At 39.6% G+C, this 23,849-nt stretch overlaps 1 protein-coding gene across 1 annotated transcript in view; it reads left to right on the plus strand.

The window, feature by feature from the left end:
- The window catches only part of LOC124157124 (kin of IRRE-like protein 2), a 154,719-nt gene that overhangs the window by 103,841 nt on the left and 27,029 nt on the right, over positions 1 to 23,849 (plus strand). The window contains exon 2 of the mRNA XM_046531629.1: positions 22,876 to 23,081. Within this exon, the coding sequence (XP_046387585.1) occupies positions 22,876 to 23,081 (206 nt within the window). The remainder of the gene's footprint in view (positions 1 to 22,875; positions 23,082 to 23,849) is intronic.

The raw sequence follows: 23,849 nt of genomic DNA on the forward strand, positions 1-23,849 counted from the left end.
TAAGAGTGAAACACCTTGAAAAAAAGTGAGACGAAACATTCAAACGAACATTTATTCATGGCTTAAACAATATAGAGTTCAATTTAAAAATGTAGGTAACTTTGCTGGTACCCGATTATTTTATTTTCGTCTGCCTAAAAAACTCACCGCTCATGCAAACTGAAAGCTTAAATATTCTTAGTTCAAAGAGTAGTGCAGTGCACTACTATTTCTTGAATAATTTGAATTCTCGACATTATATTCCGGATTGGGACCACGGACCTCATCGTTAGTCTCGTATTTGGACACATTCCTTGTTTCACGGTTAAGTAGTGGTGATAGAACACCTGCAGCACTTCGCGAATCAAAGGCACCTTATTTTTCGCGAAACAGGGGGCTATAGTTCCTGGGATGCCGATTAGGAATACTTCACTAGACTTGCGCACGATAAACAATATTGTTTCAATAGCGTTTCGACTCCGAATATTTACTCTATATCATTCAAAATCCGACTGCGATGGAGTTAGAGGAGGTGCAAAACACCTAAACTTGGGTAAGAAAACACACATAGTTGTCTCTAAACATCATTCTTGATGGTTCCTTCTATTCTGCTTAATCGCAACGAAACAGTCTCCTGAATGTATGACAATGTAAAACAAAGCAAGTTTTTAAGTAACTCCTACCTTCTTCCGCCAACTTTCGTCAGGGAAGGCGGGAGTGCCGTAAGGCAATGACGGTCGCTGACCATGAATGCGGCCTGCGAGCGACCAGCTTGCCGTCAGGGGTGTGACGCGTGGTTGTAGGTCGCGGAAAAGTATTGTATTCCTGGAAAATTGTTGAAAAATGGAGCGAATTTTGGTTCATAAGGGCTGTAAAATTGTGTGTTAACCGTAAAAATGATTTTATTTTAAAAATCGGGAAAATTGAATGCTATTGCATATATGCTCTTTGAGCGACCTCTAAATGTTCAACAATCGCGCTGAAATTTTTAGGATATCTATTCTGCACCCCATAGAATATTTTAAGAGGTAGAAATAAAAAATCCGAGAAAATATAAAAAATAAGCAACACCCTATAGTGCACTCTGGGCGTTTGTATCTTGACTAAGAAAACATTCGCTCGCAAGACACTTTGTTACACGCGATACTTTAGCCAGCATAAATTAATAACTCGGGTAGAGATCCTGGGCCCCGGCAGAGATTCTTGACCCACCGCTAGTACGCCTCCGGACGTGGACCTGGTCATATTCTTTTTTTGCCCCCTCAAAGGTTTACGAAAGAATTGGGCCACCTCGAAAATTGGTTCCCTCGTCGCCCTACGTCCCAATTTTATTTTATTTTCTCTCATTCGCAAGAAGGAGGCGAGAAGATGAAGTTGCAGCCTGTCGCGAGAAGTTGAGGGCCGAGTGTGGAAAAGTTGAGCGATGTCTGGGAAGCGAGTGAGTAATGCGCAAAACAATCGTCTCACTCCGTCAGCTTAAGAATTTGCCTCGCTTGTTGCTGGCGAGTTGGGTCCAAATGGGTGATTGATTGTTCCCCGCGACCTCCTGCGCCTTCCCTGGCTCACTCTGTCCAGCGAAACTTTTGGATTTTGATCCATCATGTGCAGTCTCGATACTATCGACAGAAATCGATACATACTTTCTGTAAGATAGAAAATAAGAAATGAAAACTCATTTATTTACGTTCCACACTTATTTTCTGACCATGAAACAGCATGCCATTATCAAGAAATCTGATAATAACTATTGCAATAATATTAATACTATATTGATTTCCTAATTATCTAACATCCATATAAAATTTCAAAATAAATACTTGATTGGAGTTTATTTAACTACAAATTTCTAAAAAAAAGATAAATCATTAAAGATAATTAAATCTTACTAATGGACAGAGGATACTGTTGTGATTGTGTTGAATTCGTGATTGAAATTATGCATTGAAGGAAACATTCGTACATACTAATGAACATGGCAAAGATTAATTATAATGGCTGTAGATCTAGCACTCAAATAATAAAAGACGAACTGATTGGTATAATAGGTGTTGGAAGAACATTTTCTCTTCTTCAAGTGCCGCTGCTCAAAGGATTACATTTAGTTGCAAACCAACCAATGGTGCAATATTTTTAAGGGAGTACGAAAAAGAAACCATCGCGAATTGGTATACATTATACATCGTCGATAGTGGCATAATATTTCTCGAAAACAATTTTGGACATAAAGTATCGTTATGGAACTTACCGAGTGTATTTTCATATCCAATTTCGTGGCTTCTTAAAGTTTAACCGCAATTTCTCTCATCAATGACGGGCGAGATTCTCGATTCCCGAGCCTTACTAACCAATCTTTACCCTTAGGATTTGTCTTGTTCATCATGACGACGCCTCCATTCCCTTAATCCAGCCCCCTCTTAGGATTCAGTGTTAATAAGCCCATTGACTTGCAGACCCGGCCTCTGCAGTGTAACCTCTTCATGTCGAAAGACTTATCGTTAAATTACCACAACACCCTTCTCTCTCTTTAACTTCTTTGACTCGCGTGGGATAAATTCTTTGAAGCAAGCATCTTCGGGGCTCGAGTTAACCCAGGGAAATAATAGGACCGCCTTACTATGCATACGTGAAAATCACTTAATTTTAGATCAGTCTACGATGAGCAATACTCTCAGTAAAATTTTATAAGTCTTTGTTTAAGGAATTGAGTGATTTATTCTTTCTTCCAGGGCCCTGTGGTAATAGCTGACCTTTTTTTTTTACAAATTAAATCAATCAAAAATAAAAACTCGTATCAGGTTGTACCAAGAGAATTCTTTCAAAAATCGATGTTATTGTGATTCCGAGGAATATTTTCCCTGTGTAGATACAGTTTAGGAAACTCTGTACAACACTCGGCTCGTGTGCTTTATCATTAAGATGGTGTGCAGTATGTGGATCGTGTTGAGTGCCAGTCGATATAAAATCCGGATTAATAAACTTATATTTCTGTCCTTTCAATTTGATGGGGACAATTGTCTTCCTAGGCAGTTTCTTATTTTAAATATCCAATTAATTGTATTATTGATAGCGCGATTCGCGTATTTACTGAGTCCCGATGCCGTCATATGCCACCGTCATAATTATATCAATAAGCGTCGATGAGAGCGTCTGGCCTTTTCTTCCGAGGATTACGTCACCTTAGGGTTGCACAGATGTGTCACATAGCCATTAATAGTATATGGGTATGTTTATTTTACGTATCAGTTCATTTATTATAATATCGTTTAAACGATGCGACCAAATGTAAAGGTACAGTGAACAGGTAAAAAAATGATAATAGTAAATTTATATGGGTCATGTCCAACGAACGTTTGTCCGTTGTGGTCTTAGATTTCATTGAAATATTTTGAATCGGTATGTATCAACCTTAAACTAAATACTTTGACAGTTTTTCGAATAATATTTTGCATTTCATGCGCATTTTTATTTTGTCGTGTATTTGCTTAGAAAACGTGCCATGAATCATAAAACTCCAGCCATTCCACCACAAAATAGCTGTATAGCCATGATTTTTGGCTTATATTGAAGCTACGACTTTGCATAAGACACTTTATATATAAAATTCATTTAATACCCTTTCCTATTTAAGTAAAAAAATGTTGAATGACTTTTCTCAAAAGCTATATCTCAGAATCGGTCCAAAATTATATTTTTTATCATGAAACATATACTTTACTTTTCCAAACCTTGCCCTTGGGAAAATTTGACGATCCGGTGATGCATAATCCAAACCTCATACATGAGTTCTTAAAGATGGAGGAGATGCAAAGATGCGCTCCATTTTCATAAAATAATTTTCAACATACCTTTCGTTAGCCCTGAAGTCAAATTCGCATACACATGTGGAAATCAGAGATCCTTTGTCTTTATGATACCCTTTGGTATTCTGGAATTTCTGCATTTGTCTCAGGGTGGTGGGTATTGAAATGAATCGGTTGAAATCACATTAAGTACTTTATAAAGGTCATTAGTCCAAATGTATCCGCTATCCACAGCATGGTAGCTAAGAAGAGATTCAGATTATCCAAATATTAACCTAAACTCCTTACCTTGTTTTACTCACTCTTTGGCTTATTAATCCCTCCTCCCCTTCATTTTTCTTGATTGACGTAGTTTCAATGTTAATCCTGCGGGGGTTTCTTCTTCTTCCTCCGTTTCCTTTCTCTCGGCAGCGCCGCCCGCCGAAGCCGCCTCCGTGTGTCGGCGTCATTGATGGATTTAAAACGGTTCTATAATTAATGGAGTGACGCCGTCAGCTTTCTCCCTCCTCCTCCTCGGCTACGTCCATGCCAACACTTCCCGGATCCCACCCTCCCCGGTCCCACTTCCTCAGTTCATTCCGCCATCCTACGTCTTCCCAGCGTCGATGTGTGGTTGCCGGAGGGAGAAGAAACGGTTGCTTGCACCCCACAGCACGCGTTCAAACTCATCTCCACCCGCATCGCTCCACTCCGCCCAGCTATCGGGATATCAATCAATCTCCTTCCTTCTTCTCCAAACCTACCGTCTTCTAACCTCTTGAGTCTTTCTTTTCCCATCAACATCTCTTTAAACTTCCACCGGCTCCCACGCCGCCTTGGTCCACCGCTGCGCTGACCTTAACACCAACTAAAGGCCGTTTTATTCGGGGCACGGGATTACGCAGGTTAGAGTTGCATTAATCTCTATTTATGGACGCGAATGGACGAACGTAATTAGAATAGGTGCTATTACGTCATCTCACGTCCATGCACTCTCGCATGCCTTCTTGCAAATTACCGCTTTAACATGACGCAATTTTGACTGCGCATTCGTTCACTCGTCAGATCGTGTAAGTACGTGGCCCATGTAAAACGGCCGCATAGAATGTTAAAATTGAAGTGAGCAAAATAAGCTGTAATAATCTTTGGAGCCTCAATGCTGTAAAATGTATTTTTCCTTGTAATGATAAACCAATAGAATTTTAATTTAATTGTAAAAGTCTTCGTGGAATTTCTATGCTGTAAACGTGTTGAATGAAATGAGTTCATACCTTTCCCACAACGACTCAATTAACCTAATAGTTTTCAACAAAATTGTGTCATTTTCAAGAGAGGGAACCAACTAAAGACCCTCAAGAGCCTTTAAAATGACGCACTGTTGTTGAAATCAGTCGGTGTAATTAAAGAGTTCGACCGAAAGTACGGAGTAGTTTCATTTAATATGTTTGACGCATATATTTTTAAATGACGGCTATCGTTAGAGGTGTATATTCAATTCTTGTACTTCTAAATACCTCACTCCGAGTTCCGCTAAGCTTCACACGTTTGTGTGGATGTGTTTAAAGTGCCATTTTTTCTATTTTTTATATTTTAATGGATTTTTTGTACTCAATCAGGTGTTATCAACCCTTCCTGGTTTGACGCGAATGCGTGAAAGTAACGACTTCGAGAACATGAGTTTTATAAAAAAAATGTGTATGCATACATTTCCAGAACTGTGCAAATTATCCAAAATTATATTATTAATCATAGTTTCCCGTTACATATGAACAACATATAAATAAAATTAGGATAAAACGGGTTAAATGAAAGGTGTCAGCACTAAAAATCAGAATTCTCGTTATCCTTCCTTAAAGCATAGCTTAGGAAAACCGAAGATTCTCATGATCCGTACGCAGCGTGTTAAAAAAAAAACCAGCGCTTCCTCTTCGCCTATGACTTCAGCACCCTTTGCAAAATCCCCCCTCCCTTTCCTCCTTCCACATCCTTCGCCCAGCCATGCGTTATTCTCTCCTTCGAGGCGTTGATGTGCGCTTCCCGCTGAGAGAAGAAAATGCCTGCTTCCACAGCTTGCGTCCGCACTCCATCCCACCCACAATGCCCTGCCCCGCACCGCTAACTCCAGGATATCAATCAATCCGCTTCTTCTATAAACCTTACGTCTCCTCGCCTCGATATCTTTCATCCGACATTTCTTCACCTACCTCCACATAAACTAAACTCATTAAACCATGAGCTCTCACACCTTCCAATTAGCCGCTGAATCCAAGGTAGAACGATTCTCCATTCGTGTTTTTGGCTCTCAATGAAATCTATGATAATCAATCAATGTGAAAAGTCCTTCTCTGCTAAGAGTAATCGTGTCCTGCACATGCGTATACATAAAGGAAGCCTTATTCATGCTATCAATGTTAAAATCCTTCTCTGCTAAGAATAATCTTGTCCTATTTATGCTCACACATACAGGAATGAAGCCTAATTCATGCGATCAATGTGAAAAGTCCTTCTCTGCTAAGAGTAATCTTATCCTACAATTGCTCACACATACAGGAATGAAGCCTAATTCATGCGATCAATGTGAAAAGTCCTTCTCTGCTAAGAGTAATATTGTCTTACATATGCGTACACATACAGGAATGAAGCCTTGTTCATATTATCAAGGTGAAAAGTCCTTCACTGCTAAGGGTAATCGTGTCCTGCACATGCTCACACATACAAGAATGAAGCCTTATTCATGCAATCAATGTGAAAACTCCTTCTCTGCTAAGAGTAATCTTGTATTCCACATGCGTACACATACAGGAATGAAGCCTTGTTCATATTATCAAGGTGAAAAGTCCTTCACTGCTAAGGGTAATCGTGTCCTGCACATGCTCACACATACAAGAATGAAGCTTTATTCATGCTATCAATGTGAAAAGTCCTTCTCTGCTAAGAGTAATCTTGTCCTACACATGCGTACACATACGTGAATGAAGCCGTATTCCTGATATCAATGTGAAAAGGCCTTCTCTGCTAAGAGTAATCGAGTCCTGCACATGCCCACACATACAAGAATGAAGCCTTATTCATGCAATCAATGTGAAAAGTCCTTCTCTGCTAAGAGTAATCTTGTATTACACATGCGTACACATACAGGAATGAAGCCTTATTCATGCTAACAATATGAAAAGGCCTTCTCTGCTAAGAGTAATCGTGTCCTGCACATGCTCACACATACAGGAATGAAGCCTTTTTCATGCTATCAGTGTGAAAAGTCCTTTTCTGCTAAGAGTAATCTTGTCCTACACTTGCTCACACATACAAGAATGAAGTCTTATTCATGCTATCAATGTGAAAATTCCTTCTCTGCTAAGATTAATCTTGTCCTACACTTGCTCACACAAACAGGAATGAAGCCTTATTCATGCTATCAATGTGAAAATTCCTTCTATTCTAAGAGTAATCTTGTCCAATTTCCTATTTCAGTAGCGTTATGAATACCGAACAATCTTTGACTTTTTATCTTTGCTACTGTTTCATTTTCATACTCCACATGGACGCAGAGGGATCGCTGCATTTTTTTGGGAGAGGGTTCGTCACTTGCGGTGGCGCTTTGGTGGTATGCAATACCTCTGAACAATAACGCGTCTGAGGTCTGATATGTGTAGAACAGGTTGGTGCGAAAAAACTCAAGTTACAAATTTTGTTACAGTGTAGAGGCTGACCTATAGTTTATAGAATGACCTATAGATTATATGTAGATAGACCTACATCTTCAAGCTTGTCAATCTAAATCCTCTGTTGGAGAGCCACCTGAAAGGTTGTCATTTTTCAATTTTCCAGACATTACGGAAGAGAGAACCCCCCAGTCAACGATATTCCTCCATGTACTGTCCTTCCAATACTTGGTATTCATGCTGAAATATTAAAATTTTGGCTTACACCTTCCATAGCACGTGTTTACTTTCATCCATACCCACAGTCTGTCTTCTTTCACGACCCCTCCTGCTCTCCCATCAATAAATCTACTTATCTAAACCTTCTATTATCTTCCCGCCGCTTCTCTCCATCGCTATTCCCACCTTTTTAACCCTTCAACTACTGCTAATGCGGGACGCCATGCATCTCGGTCAGCCTTTGCATCTTTTGAGTCTCCGATAGAATTTGGTCAACACAATTTCACTTGCATTAATTTTTTAAAATTCAATTATGTGAAATGTATGTATAGAACGAAACCATGGATAATCTGATTTCAGCTAAAAAAAAGATTAAACCATAATGTCTCAGGCTTTAATAAAGAATATAGTGTTATTGTGTTTTCATCTTGTACTAAATTATCCTTGGCAGCGAAATAAAGTTTTTGCATTTGTTCGCATTTTTTCCTAATTTTTACCGGAGGAGATGCCGTGAAATATGTCTGTCCGCCAAACTGTAATGTATCTATACCTATTGGCTCATTTTAAAGGCAGGAATTTATCAATAGCCTAATGTTTAATGCCTATTTACGACTATGGAATGTGGTGGTCAAATATTTTTCAAACAGTAGTTCTCCCTATTGAGGTTTCTTGGTGTTATGGCAAGTACTATAGCCTCTCGGATTAACACTAATGAATAGCTCTTAAAAAAGTACGGTTTAGCCAATAAAAGCAAACCTAACTGAAAAAATACCGTGGAAATGCCCAATAAAAATTTACGCAAGTACCTCGAAAACATGCCAATTTCTTTGCTATATAAATGTAAAAATATGCCTTAAAAATACCGTCTATCTATTCAGAGCCCTTGATCTATCTCATGATTTATTCCACTATATTTTCATTACCCTCTAATTAGATGTTTAATGCCTATTTACGGCTGTGGTATGCGGTGCCCAAATCTTTTTGTATAATTGTTCAAACGGAGAATTAATCAAAGTTATTTTAGTTATAAATTAGAAATTATGGATTCAAATATATGGATGTAATGATTGCTCTAGAGGCGAGTAATAAGACCAATGGCTTCAATTTTAAGTATTACGTATCTCTGATAGTATATCTTTAATTCGTGAACTTCTGAATACCTCACATCAACCTCATTGAACCTCCCTATGTACCTATGCAGCTATCTCCTTCTCCCTTAATCCAATCCCCCCCTTGATTCCTTCGCCTTCGTACGCCCGCCCGTTGTTCTCTGCATCCGGGCAATGATGCGCTCCCCGCTGAGAGGAGGAAAGCCCCAGTTGCGTCCCATCGCATGCGCACCAACTACGGAGCTGAAACTTATTATACCCGCCGCTTTTCCGTCTTATTATCACCTCTAAAACGATCGCCCGATAGATTCCAGCACGGACAGTCGACCTTGCTAAGCATTGAACGCATTGGGAATTCAGCGGAAAAGTGCGTTTTTTTTTTCATTTTATTTCCTATTTCAGTAGCGTTGTGAATACCGCACAATCTTTGACTTTTTATCTTGCTACTGTTTGAATTTCAACAGCGACTTCCTCTCCCAAGTTATTTTACACCTTCCGTTACCTTGGCGGACTTTTCAAAGGCTACTGCGCTTTTTTCGAAGCTCACTCACTCGATAAATGAGGTTTCACTTCATTATGGTAGCATAATACTTTTAATTAAAAGTGATCAATAACCATGATATTAGAGGACATTGTCCACCCACATTTTGTCTATCTCCACACACCCCCGCTAGGCCTAGTTTCTCTACGTCATAAATCAATTTCCTTATCCAAATCTTGTCTCTCCTGGGCTCCATCTCTCTTCAGCTCTTGATTCCATGGATAGTCGTAGATTTTCATTTCTTCCGGGTTTCCACTGCGTTGTTTGATTTCTGATAGCGTCACATCGCCGAAATTCCCGCCTCCATCTTCAGGTCAGAAATGGAGTTAAACCCAAGATGCACCTGTATTTATACGCCCAAGTGGTGGGAGCTGCCGAGGACTCTCAGGTTTGCTCCGATGTACTAAGGCCGCATTTGGGTGTTGACCCTGGGTTCCGAGAAAAAGTCTCTTCCGCGTATGGGGGAGCGGATAGTTGTTATCCCTAAAGAGGTTTCTTGGCGTTTTGGCAAGTTCTATAGCCTCTCGGATTAACGTTGTTGAATAACTCTTTAAAAAAGTACGGTTAAGCCAATCAAAGAAAACCTGACTGAAAAAGTGCAGTAGAAATACCCGGTAAAAATTTACCCAAGTACCCCGGAAAAATTTCAACTTCTTTGCTATAGAAATGAAAAATATGCCCGGTAAAAATGCCGTCTATCTTTTCATAGCCCCTGATCTATCTCATGATTTTTTCCACTATATTTTCATCAATGCCTATTTACGACTGTGATATGTGGTGCCCACGGACTTAGAATAATCTTGGTGGTGTCCAACTCTTTTGCCCGCCTCCCATCATATCTTCAACCCACCTTATCGTCATCCCATCAGCCATGGTCTCTTATGTCCGTTTTGTTATGAATGGCCTTCGGCAATTCCCTATGCTCATGATCTGGCCGACATTCAGTATTATTTTCGTGTACGATTTTCCATTTGTCTGTGCATGTGATCCATAAATTTCCGCTGCTTATACAAATGTTATCCATTACTTCCATTTGAAACTTTTATAGGAAAATAATGGTCACCTCCCAAAAAGCCTGCCATCTTGCTGGTAAATGACTGGATTGGACATCGTGAACTAAATAAATTGCTCCAAACTTTGGGTTGACTTATCATCCTCTTCGATTTCCGTTAATTTATCTTACCCCTCCCCTAATGTGACATCGATAATCATCACCGTCATTCCTGGCACAGTCCGTCCATTTCCGGTAATCTCTGGATGTTAGTGGAAATAACTTCATCATATGTTCCTCGTCTCTTGTCTCATCTTCCAATCGTCTATTCTTTCCTCCGCATTTTTCATCTCTTTCTCCAAGAACCCAAATCCAAATTTCAGGTTTTCCTTCGGGGATTTACGGATTTTTCACGCTCTTTTTATTTTTCAGGCTCTTCGTGGAAGAAATAAAAATAAACTAATTTTCATATATTCACTCTGTTTTAATAATACGACAACCTTACAATATTTTTCGTTATATGAAATTTTTCTTATGATAAATTGTATAACCAGTCTTCGTTATTGATGTATCCGGCCTTTTGCGGTCCGCTAATTGCAGGAATTAGTTTGGAAATATTTTCAAGGCTAGATACGCTAAAAACGTGTTAATTTCAGTTTGCTAAATATGGTGCAGTTATCTCATCCAGGAAAACACTCGAGAAAGGAAAAATATATACTAAGTATCCCCACTTTTTAAAATGCTTCTGTTTCTTCTTTTAGAAGGGAAATTTAATATCTACAAGTCCAGAATCTGTTTTAAAAGTGCTCGCTTGACAAAGTTAATTAGCAAAAAAGGTGAAAAATTTATGTCAAGCGTCCCTAGTTAACTATATTTTCCCATCTCTGCTTATGACTTGTATCACCCCATCTCTCCCTCTGTTTTCATTGATAAAATTTTACCTCTTTCAAAGTCCTTCCTGCTCGTCAACGTCACAATTCTGACCCTCGCCTTCCCGCGTCAACTGCCAATCGGTGACCACCTTGTCGTGTTAGGCGGAGAGGCCCAAGCCAAGGTGACAGGTCGTTTGCCAACCTGTCCTCTTCCACCTGTCCGCTTATGAAGGCGGAAGGCGCGACTCGTCTCCCAAGGAATAGGAGGCAAACACATTTTCCTCCGGTCCCCTCCAACTACTCACTCCCGAACGGGCGGAACTCACGGTGTCCATCAACTTGGGCGCGTCCACTTTGCTAGTTTCGGAAGTTACCGGCACCTTGCCGCTCCTCTGTCCAACATCCGTCTCCTACCGGGCTACTGTCTTGTTCTTTTTGAAAACCGTGCATTATTCAGGAGAGGGTGAGGTTCAGTTAAGGAAAGTAGTGACATCCCCAAAACCCTCGCCCACCTATCCTCTGGAGCTCATCATCCTTGCATTTCTTCACGCCTTACTTTTTTAATATGACTCTTAAGCCGCCGATATATTTTTTACTTTCAAGTAGGAAATTTATTACTGTTAATTGGATGCTTATATTAATAATTCCTAATGCATGCTGAATTCACAAACTTGTATTGTTCATCGTAAAAAGGGATTCATCTTTCATCTTCCGTTGCCGCAAAGAAAGAGAATTATTGAAAAAACCTAACCTTGATTTTTCTTTTCTTTATATTGAAAAATAATTTTGGAAAGTCTTATATATAAAGTTATCTTGGTTAAAGATTTTAGTCAATGAAATATATTTAAGGCTTTAAACTCACAATTACGCATTAATTTGTTTTTTTGGATATTTCAATAACCTTGCAGCCTTCCCGGCCAATTTTCATCTTATTTCGGGCTTCTGACCCTTTATTTGGGCACCGTGGATTTTTTTATGAATTAGGGAATGACGAGAAAAATGTGACTCAGGGCTGAAAAAAAGAATGCTGAGTTTCTTTAAAGAAAAGTAGTGACACTCTGAAAACCCTCGCAATCCTATGTACTGGAACTCTTCATCAGCCTTGCACATCTTCATGTCTTACATTTAAATGACTAATATGCCCCCAATATTATCTCTGCATGTTAGTATTCAGTAGATATATGAATGAATATGAAATTTTGAAGAAAATTCCAAAAAAATATATTATTTAATTTGGAAAAAAATTTACATCCGTTATGTCGACACGTGGAAGCAAATTTTTCAGTGTATAACAAATCACTCAGAGAAAAAGGTGGAAAAATGTGGCAGTGTATGGCGTTACTTCCTTGATAAAGGCTCAAGTTTCGGTTCTCTATAACTATAACGCAGATGGAATATAACTGGAGCTACTAATGGATTTGAATAAGCATCATAGCTGCAATGTCTTCAATGGTGGACATCTTTATTGGGGTATAATATATGTCTTCGAAAAAATTGAGAAAATGAGGACCCTAATGAATAAAAAGGAGCTGAATAGGACGCGAGGAAGCAATATGGGCGGAATTAGATGGAGGAGAAATGAATTCCTCGACTAAGGGGGAAGGAGAAGCCGTCCAGAATGGTGTTCCTGAAGGCAAGGTTCATTTGAGAGAGACCGAGTACCTCACCTTCGCCTCGTCAAGTCGTGACGGCATCCCTTCCTTCCCCTAAGCCCCCTTTTCCTTCCTCTGGATTTGGCTGGCAAGTTTCTTCGTGGGGTATTTTACAGACCGGAGGGGTAATAGCATCACCTGCTCGCTTTTGCGTATGGCCTTATTTGGAGAAGAATTAAATCCGTAAAAATAAGCTTTTTGTTTAATAAGCTCCCCTCCTTATCACTTAAATTATTATTTCATCGCCATTTTTATTGTTCGATCAACGCATGCATATGTTCTCTGAAAATGGGTCTTAGCATCTGTACATCTTAATTTGTTTAGACAGCGTGTATCGAACTTCTTTGGCTTCATATTCCCTAGCGTTGTAAATAATAACTAGCACTCGGAAATGAAGCAATGCTTTTGAAAATATCATGGCGTTCAGTTTTTTCGATATTCCATGAAAATTTTCCAGAAATACCCTTTACCAGAAGTAGCCCAGAACACATTATTATCTGTGTTAATGTATATCTTTTTATTGTGAATTTACCAGTGAAGTTTTAGTTTAACTGCTGTAAGAAATTGATTCTTGAGTGAGGTCAATTCTTCATTATTAAATATCTTTCCTAGTTCTGATGTAAGGCCACGGTTCACGTAGTTCTTGGTACTTCCTGCCTTCAAAATTCTTTGCTGTCATGTGTAGAATTTATTTCTAGCAAATGAATAGATGGAAATATTTCTCGTAAATGCATGTTCCGCTGATTAATCAAACTGTCATCGCTATCATTCGTATCTACAGTCCTCCATATTTCTCAATATTAATTCAATTGGGTAGACAAAAGTTTTTTTTTATAATTGGCGAGGAAGCAAAACTTATCTGAATAATGAAAAGTCATGTGGTATGGCATGAATTCAACTGTTTTCCAAGAAAGCATGACTACTTTCAATTTTTTGTTGAGGTTTTTGAGGTTTGTAATTGATTTTTATAATTTTTTTCCCTTGAATTCGCGCCAGAATCAGCCAAATTATATCTCGGCTCTCTCCGGGGTCCATCGAAATAAGAAAAGAAAAACACAAATTCGATGGAGATGGTGGCTTCCAAGCAACACGTGGATGCCCGAGTAAAATTACGCTTCTTCCCTTTACAACTCCCAACGCTTCAACTTGAAGACTACATTATTTACCTTTATCGGCATCTGGTACCAACCCTTGAGAAGGAGCGGCATTGCCGATTGCGGCCTCTTCATAGACCGTAGGCTACTTTCCTGCGTTCTCGGGTCTAAAAATATTTCATCACTTCTCTAAAAGCTGATATCATCGATTTGTTTAACGCCGACGAGGTGCCAAATAAGAGACAAGTCGTCTCACTATGCATCCTTTTTTACCTTCTACCATCTTCCGATTTATATTATTAAAGATGAACGCCCTCCTAGCAGCACACGCGGGATGAATTTTGCTGTATTCGAGGCGTGGGAGGGGAAGAAGCGAGCGGGGAGGGGACGGGATCCGCCTGCCGTTCTTGTATTCGCGACGCTGCGTGGGCGTTGGAATATTTTCTTCGCGGACGGGGACTAAACTTAGGCATTTTGTGGCTAAACGGTGGCAGATACGTCAAAATGCACGGAATTTTCGCTCTATAAGGACAGTAACTCGGCAAAATCTATAGGGTGTGACCATAAAATATTACACTTTTAGAATTTTGACCCTCCCCCCCTAAATCGCATTTGAGCGAGGGTCAGGGGTTCACCTAGAGGTCTCAAATTTTTCAGGCCTTATTTTTGATCGGTCCCACAACTTTTTTTCATTGGGCCAGATGGATTTGAAAAAAATCGATTTTACCGATCCGCCCTAAGCGGCTATCAAAGATCGCGAGACGAGTTACGGGTAAGGCCATAAATAAGTACATTTTTTCTGTAATTATACGCTTGACTTAATGTTTTTACGACAGAATGGGTAGACGGTTTAATTTTTTTTATCTAAGGGTCGCGGGTTCAAATGCCGGGTGAAGCTTTTGGACCTTATTAGCCCAGAGAGAGGATCATATCCCCCTACGCTGAACATGTGATATTCTCACTAAATATTGTCGCTAAGTTTTGGGCGAGTCTTACACTCACCAATGCAAAGCATTTTCCTGGTTGAATCACTCTTCAGTTGTGGTTAATAATCCAAATTTTAATTAAAGCTCAATTATTAGAATCGATAGGAAAATTTCGCAGTTTTTAACTTATACACTTACAATAAATTACAATTCCACAGTATTAACGGTAAACACAAATAAATGAAAAAATGAGTTGATCCATTAATGAACATGACTTATTAAGGAAAATAGTGTAATGATTGAAATAATTTCATTAATACAGATATTAATTCACCTAGTTCAAAAATTGAATCAACAGAATTTTCATATAAAATTATCTTTATCTGGTATAAATACAAAATATTGCAATTTAAATATAGATTAGTCAAGCAAATTACAGTAAGGTACTAAAAGCATCACAAAGTAAAATTCAAAATGTAATATGAAACATGATATCACACTTTAAGAATAAACTCTACCATTTATGCTGTATCAAAGTTTGGTGACCTTTGAAGAATTGCAACAAAAAAAATCACCATATTACGTGATTTCATAAAAAATTCTCGGAATTAGTGTACTTTACTCAAGAATAAGCACTGCCAATAAAATTGTATCAACCTTCACGTATCTTTTTTTCGAATTGGTGACCTCATTCGCCATTGTTTACAAGTACGTAGTTTGTATGTGAAAGTGTCGGCATTGCGTGTGAGCTTTCGTCGAAAATTCAGCACGCATATTGGATAGCGAGCCTGCCTCCACGGTAGAGTCGCCCCACGCCCCCCATTCACACACACTTCTGTCTTCCTCTCTCCTCGTTTGACGTCGTACTTTCTCATCCTTCCCCCTCTCTTCCCCTCACCGAATCACCCTATCCGTATGTCCCTCCTTCCCAATTCCCTCTCAAATCCTCGAGAAACCTCCCTCATTACGTCTCCGTGTGGTTATGCGGGGCAGCGGCGGCAGAGAGGGGGGTATTTTCGCAGGGTGATGGCACGAGGAAGACGAGAGAGAAAAAGAGGGAAGGCGTTTGTTGGAGCGAGGCATCGCGGAGTAAGATTTAAGGGTTGCCTTACATCGCTCTCCCAATCAGTTCCTTGGGAAAAACGTGACGGCGGGTGCCAGGGATGATCATGAAAAGGGTGCGCTCTCCGCCTCTCATTTTTTTTTCTTCCTCTTTCGCCTCTCGCTTCGTTATTGGCGGCCTCGTTTGCGCTCCATCCCTTGGCAACCCCTTTTCTGTGGGCCCCTGGCTCGCTCCCCCTGGAGCGGCCTCTATGTCCGGAGAATACTTACTTCCCCTAAATGATAAACCTCTAATAAATAAATTGAGTTTAACAACCTTCTAATCAGGAGTTTAATATTTATATTTTTCTTATGAGGTGACCTCGTAAATTTGCTACGTTGATATCATATTTTTACCATTCCAAACGCTTGATTTTACTATTATCTCGCGTGTTTTCATGAATATTATTGCAAATTTAAGATAAGTAACTGGAGGCTATGGTACAAAGGATTAAGGACTTAAAAGTGAGACATTTGTATTTTTCAGGTTAAGTGACTTAGCCTCAAGGTTGCTAGGTTCTTGTAATATTTTCCGATTCATATGATATTAAAAGTGTCTAGCTCGTCTTCTCATGCAAATAATAGCTCGTTGAAGAAATTGTTCAATAATTATTTTCGGGTTATTTCACTAATGATGTTGGCATTTATCAGAGTACGTGATCCCTCCACCTGGGAGTAACGCAGAAATGATTTTTTGTTAGACTTTTGATTTTAGACTCAAGCTTTGTGTACACAAGTACACAAGCTTTGTGTACATCAGAGAATGTGGAGTCGAATTATGGCGTACGATTTTTCTTTGAATATTTCTAATCGAAATAGTTTTTTTTCCTTTTTTCTTCCCCGCCTACTTCTGACACGTGTTGTATTACGCTGACTCCCATAGCGTAAAGTATTGCTGCTATTTTAGGTAAATTTGAGATATGCCTTGTCATATGTTATGTTTTGATTTGGAAGCAAATGATATGTTCTGATTTTCGATTTCAGGGTTTTCGTGCTCAGCTTTGCCTCTTCTACCTTTTGGTCTAACTCTTTGAAATCAGTGCAAGTTAAAATTGTTTTCATATATATCACTCCGAAATGCAGGTCACCCAAATCACCAAGCGTAGTGCAAAAGCCAAATGCGCATAACTGATAGATAGGTGATTCCATGGAATGTCCAAAGCGTGGCTAGAATCAGCTAGGAGGAAAACGCTTCTCTTTTATAGACCCGTAGATTTATAAAGGTGGATTGGAACATCGAATTGGAAAATAATAAATATAAGAAAGCGTGAGAGAAAGTATGGCCAATCAACAGCGAAGAAGTTACGGGTGTTATGGGGATGGCATAGGGTAGTGAAGAAGATGCAGATAGAAAGAAGGAAGTGTCGAGTTGGTGTGACAAATCAAGAGGACGCCTGCGGAGTGAGAAAAATCTACCCAGCGCATCGGAGTAGTCCAAGTGAAGAGAGCGTTGAAAGAAAAAAGAATGAGAGGAGGACAAAGGATGTAACAAAAATATATTTTAAAATAAAAGAGAAACTTCTTTGGCAACCATCTTCTTTTTTGAAGCAGCGAACGGCGATAACGGCACGTATTCCTTCTCGTTCCTGGGCGAGAGAATAAAATGGTCGCAGAATGCAAAAAGGAAGAAAAAAGAATGGCGAGTGAGAAAAAAGAAGAAGGCGGAGAGGCGCATCCCTTTGTCTGAACTCTACCCCCTCCCCTCCGCCCCTACACCCTCTGCTCCGCCCTGCGAAAAGATTAGCGAGAGCACGTCTCATCTCACTCTCGTTGCCCCCCGGGGCGAACAACAGGCCTGCCTCGTGCACTGTGCTCGCTCAAGACGCTGCTATTCATGTTTCGAAGCGTGTTAATGCTCGTGCAAGGCACTGTGTTTCTAACGTAAGACGCTGTGAGCGGGCAGCGTGCATCGTGCCCTAATTCTGTCATTATTTCAATTTTGACGTTACTCTGCGCGTGCATAATGTGTGAGTGGCATGGGATTAGTGAGGAATCTTCGGGAAAGAAATTTCACATCGTATACATTCGACATATTTTTTTCCAAATGCGGTTCAAGGACTAGGTATTAAAAAGGGTAATTCTTCATTGTAAATTAACCATGGTTAGAAAACAGTGAGGAAGAATGTGTGTAAGAAGCGAAATATCTCTCCCAACTCATCGATCGATTCTTGGAGAGATTGCTGGAAATCCGAAATTTCGAGGAATTATAGTTATATTCTGGGGAAATATTACCTATATTTTTGAGAATGTACAGCAAATAGATGCTAATTTCCCCAAACTGAGGCTTGATAGTTTGCGCCATGTCCAATGCAAGAGTATTTAGGCGTGCTAATTGGAGGAATAGTAATGGTGATACTAATCTAGTGGAGCGGTTTCTGTGTTTTCTTCAGTTCAGAGGTCAAGGTGTGAGATAAGTCAAGAGAGATAAGTCAAGGTGTGAGATAAGAGCAATATTTTATAATGAGTAGGAAGTAAAATAACTTGTGCTTGGTCTTTCATTTTAGACTGTGATAGGGTTTTTGTAGAATAACTTGACGAAAACTCAACATGCCAGGATGACGAGAAAATGGCATTTAAATTATTTGAAAGGTATTAGACTATCAAGGTTATGGTTGAAAATTTGAGAAAAAATTCTTTGCTAATAATTCAGAACGGAAAACGTCAAACTTAAAAAGCAATGGGGAAACTTGATCACTTATTTAGCGAGTCATATCTTAGCAATTATGGACATTTTTACTTTATTTACCCGTTTAAAGTTACATTTTAACTTCTCTATTGAGAGATCATCTGTATTTTTACGCATTTTTTTAAATAATCGTCATAGCTTGTTGTTCTCGCTCCTAAGTATCTGCACTAGACCTAAGTGTTTATATCTACTTTGTAATTGTAATTTACTCGTGACCACTTGTGTTTAATTATAAGAATGAAGAACCACCTTTGTGTCTCGTGTGAATGGGACGAGCATGTACAATTTTTACATTTTTCTATGCAAGAAACCTCGTGAAAGGTGAGACGGGCAGAATGCATGTCAAGGAGTTTTACAAGAGGCTACGTGAAAGTTCAAGCAAAATTTCCCGCAAGACTGCGTGAAACAATGAACCTGCTCTCCTCCAATTTCGTCGAAGGTATCTTCTCGCCATTAGGTGTGTGTCTCGCAAAGTCTTTGCTGCTTATTAGTTTTCCTCTCAGACTCCCGAATTGAAAGAGAGATTCAATATTCGCGCACTTTATCTACGGATCGGCAAGCTTGACACTTGAGTAGAGGGGAAGAGAATGGCAAGGTATTCGTGACCAATGGTTTCGGAAAGAGTTCGCGCTAATTAACATTGATCCGAACCAGATGGAATCAGGGGTTGGCCAAAAGGTGGGGGAATGAGGAGCATTTTTTTCCGTCCTTTTTCCAACGTAATCGAAATTGAAAGTAATCGAAACCGTGCATGCGCAATGGAGTTTCCGTTTCCTTTTCCTTATTTTTTAACCCTCACTGCCTCACACCACGATCAATTCCCTGTCCCCTCAATTTCTTTCTCATTATACTAGGCTTACTGTCTTATGCCATCCCTCCCAACTCACACCCATAGACTAATATCGTGTTATAGGTTGTAGGTGTCCTTAGTTGCCCATCTTAACCTCTTAGTACTCCTCGCCACATGACCTATGAATCATACCAAATCTATACTGTATTGTGAGTTGTGAACCAAAAAAGTTGGAACATAAAAAGTATGAATCCACGAAAAGAAAAGAAATGCATTGCTCTGCATTATAAGAGAAGAGGCAAATACCAAAATGATGCTAAGAACTCGTGAACTTGAGGTGGTGAAGGAGCTCTGCTATTTGAGCAGCTAACCCTGGGTGAAACAAGGAAGAAATAGCCCAAGTATAATAGCCCAAGAGAAGAGGACATTCCCCAAAGTGGGGGTCTCCTCACAGTTGAACATATAAGCGTAGAAGTTAGCAAGTAACCTATTTGGACTTCTTACATTTGGTGCATGCTTCTTTATGGTGCTGAGGCGCGAACGATGACAGCCATGGAGAAAAAAGGTTGGTGTCTTTCAAAATGCTGTATTTTATAATAATGATGACGGTCTAATGGATAGATCATGTGAGTAATGTGGAAGATCTGAGAGCAGGAAAGAAAAGAATTCTTGGGCAAACCTGGAGTAGAAGACGGGACAATTTAATTGGCCAAATCAAGAGACAGGATGGTAAAGTGAAAATAAATATGTATCGTCAGGTGAATGGGAAGAACGACAGAGTGAGGCCACGGGCGAGATACGTAGTACAGGTGATGAAGGGTATAAAGCGGAATAATTTTGTAGGATCTAAAATTATTAGCCGATTGTAGAATCGGGTGGTTTCCTATTATTTTTTATTGCCTAAATCGAAAGACTATTACTCCTGGAGTACGTATTTCACGCTTTTAGATTTTTAAATGACGATATCTATTTTTCGCGATTAATCGAAAAGTGAAAAATTTCAAGCGCGCGAAAACGCGACGGCTAAGTAGGAATGATGGGAAAAAGTCCGTGTGACGCATTTCTGGTTCCCCCTCCCGCCTTGTGAGGTGACCTTGAGGCGAGGTTTGAGCTCTGATACGACGCAGGTTGCTAGCAGGTAGCTGAGTACCCTGCTTACTGGTAGCGCTTGGCTTAAATAAGGATTATTAATACCTTATCAAACGAAGAAAACTTTCCGACCTTAGCCAGTTTTAATTGGTGATTATTAAGAGATGTTTCCCTGAGCTCTGTACCTCAGGCATGCATTGGTAATCTCAGACGATGTAAAACTCCTATCTACTCGTATAGAAACTATGTCCCTGTGACGTCACGTGGAGTGGAATCGCATGGGCGCCAATCAGGCCTTTTTCAAATGAGGTTAAAATTGACCATTTCATTCGTCTAAGCTGGGATTTCTAAAACCAAATAATTTGTATTATGAATACACTAATGGTGGGTAAGGAATCGCAATCAAAACATTTCGTTTTCTTTGATGAAGGAAACTACCCTATTGAGTGGGGGCTCCGTCAAACCAATCGTAGGATTGATTACTGCTGATGATAATAATAAGTAATGAGTGTGATGTGGAAAAGGTGGTGGAAGTAAAAATGCACTAAATTTATATAATAATACACCAAAGGATAAAGTTCGCCATGAAAAAATATTGGACTTAGCCGGGATTCGAACCCGGATATCCCGATTGCCGGTCAGGTGTGCTAGCAAGTTAGATTGAAATTTTAATGCCTTTTTTTAAAAGTAATTCTCAAGTAAATATTTTTTTACACCACCAAGCCATTTTCTCAGAGCGAACTTCGGGATGGCTTTTGCCGTACAAGATGCTGACATCACAAGCCCACAATGTGGCACATGTGGCGAGGGTCGTGCTTACTAAGCCACTGTCGGAGTGAGGGTCGGAAATCGGTAAAATCCATCCCGAAGTTCGCTCTGAGGAAACGGCTTGGTGGTGTAATTGGCTAACACACCTGACCGGCAATCAAGAGATCCGAGCTCGAATCCCGGCTAAGTCAAATATTTTTTCATGGCGAATTTCATCGTTTGGTGTATTTAACATTGCACCCGTGCGGGTGACTGCGTACAAAGTGACTTGTTTCTATTGTGCTCCATAAAGTAATAAGTTTACTGTAGAGAGAGTGGTGGTAGTGAAAAAGGAACAAGTTTTTTTTTATTAGATCGTGGATCGATAATAGTAATTTCTTTTCCCCTCCGCCAGCTTGGATTCCACCGCGTATTCCTCCTAGTATCTTTTTTTTCACTCTCATACGCGCAAATGCATTTTCGTTCCCCGATTCCCCGACGGCGTTATTTTTTTTTCTGCGGCCTATCTCCTTCACGTAATTGGGTGAGCCACCCAATCGATACTTTCTATGTTCTAAACTTTTTTATTCTTTTCTTTCATTTTCATTACACCTTTACGGCTTATGCGTGCGCCGCAATTATATGGCCGCAGGAAACAATAAGCGGTTTTTCCTCTTATTTCCTCACACGAAGTAGTTTTTACACTTTCCCAAGGAAATTGGTTTCAATATATCCTATATCCTCCTAAAACCATTGTATTCACACTCAGAATGCTTGTTCCCTAAATTCCAACGTCTGTCTACAATTCTTTACGTATTGGGTTTTTCGTGTGAAACACGAAAATCACTCAAAAAAAAACGTAAATATCTGTCATTAACATTTATGAACTGAAATATACCAACGTAATATCTTGCAAATTTTCTATCAATTCAAGTGTCCTCACTTTCATGTTATTTTCGCAGGAACATCAATTTTATACTCAAAAGTGGAAACTCAGCTATTATTTGCAGTTAATGAAATTGAGTATCAAGTCGGTTAAACTTTAGAGCTGAAAATTAATTTAGTAAAATACTTTGTCGTGGAAAAGTTTATAAATTCGATTAATTTGCATTCCATTCTATCAAAATCAAAATCAATGAATGACTTCACAAAATGATATGCTCACCTCATGGTTGGTAATAAACACAACATTTTACTCAAGATGATGTGATGTGGCTAAGTATTTTTACGAAGCTGGAAGTATGTTTGCTGCCCAACAAAATACTCAGGGATAGGAAGAATATATTGTACTGAAATTCAAGCTATAAATACAATTTTTTTCTAAAGATAAAAAGCTTACCTGATCTGATATATTATTAGTCGGACAACATTACATATTGGTTTTTGCTTTCATATTTATGGTGTCTTTGTATTAAATAGTTATGTGTACTTCCTGGTAATTTACCTCGAGTTTCTTGCAGTTTGAGTGTACTTATCCAAACTCAACTATTGAGGTTTTATTGCGATTTCCACAAGTTAATGTCTTAATAAGTTGCTTCAAACCGTCATGCAGATTTGATTTTCCATCGAGCATGTCTTTTGAAATGCTCCTATTATTCTTTTAAAGTTCATTTGTAACTAAACCTGCATTTATTCTTGCAGGTGCCCCTGGGATTCGTCTGATGGAGGTGAGGATTCCAATGCACACAGTGAGAGACCATAGCGCTCGATTGGAGTGTCACTTCGACATGGAAGGGGAGTCCCTCTACTCCGTCAAGTGGTACAAGGACGGAAACGAGTTCTACAGATACCTCCCCAGGGACATGCCCCCAGCGCAGGTCTTCCCACTGCCCGGAGTCGCAATCGACGTGAGTACTAATTACCCAATCAGCCTCGACCTCTACCACTGTCACACTTGTATTTCCCCCTTTTTTTTTGCAAAATTTTCAGCCATTGGCGTTTTTGGCGATTTGATAGTTTCTATTATTTTTTCCTATCTTCTTTTGTAACATAATTTTAAGATGAATAATGTGTGCTGTTTAATATTCGTGCCCTGAGTGGATTTTCATTTATGGCCTAAAGAGGGCAGTGAGGGATTTGCCCCTTATCCCGACACCTGTCGGAATTTTTGTTCGTTATCGAATGCTTTCCTGGGCCTATGAGCCTACGAACCCGGCTTCACTCACCGACCAACGAGTATCACTGTTATCATCAAGACGCCTGACGGTGGAGCCTCTAGCCTGGAGACCTGGGGTGAGTCACTCAGTGCTCTTGTGGAGGCCAATTCTCTTTTTTTCATACAGTCCACTTTTCTTTCGTGTTAATATGTAAAGTCCGGCTCATCTGTAGCTCTCTCGATTTCCGCCCAATTGCGGACGGAACGAGAGTCATATGCTATTTATTTAATTATATTTATAATTTCTTACACTTTATTTTCGATTTTTTCCTAGAATAAACTAGCAATACAAATAACTGTACTGTTCTCAATATCACAACGCGATTCGGCCTTTATTATCCATGTTTTGAGGTTCGAGATTGTCGTTGCTGTCAGGGTGAATCTTATTTCATTTTATCACGGTTAACTCACCCGATTGAAGTCTCTTGCCTTGAATGCTCATTTCGTAAGGGTGTGCGTG

The sequence above is a fragment of the Ischnura elegans genome, chromosome 4, assembly GCF_921293095.1.
Source record: "Ischnura elegans chromosome 4, ioIscEleg1.1, whole genome shotgun sequence".
Classification (NCBI taxonomy): Eukaryota; Metazoa; Arthropoda; class Insecta; order Odonata; family Coenagrionidae; genus Ischnura; species Ischnura elegans.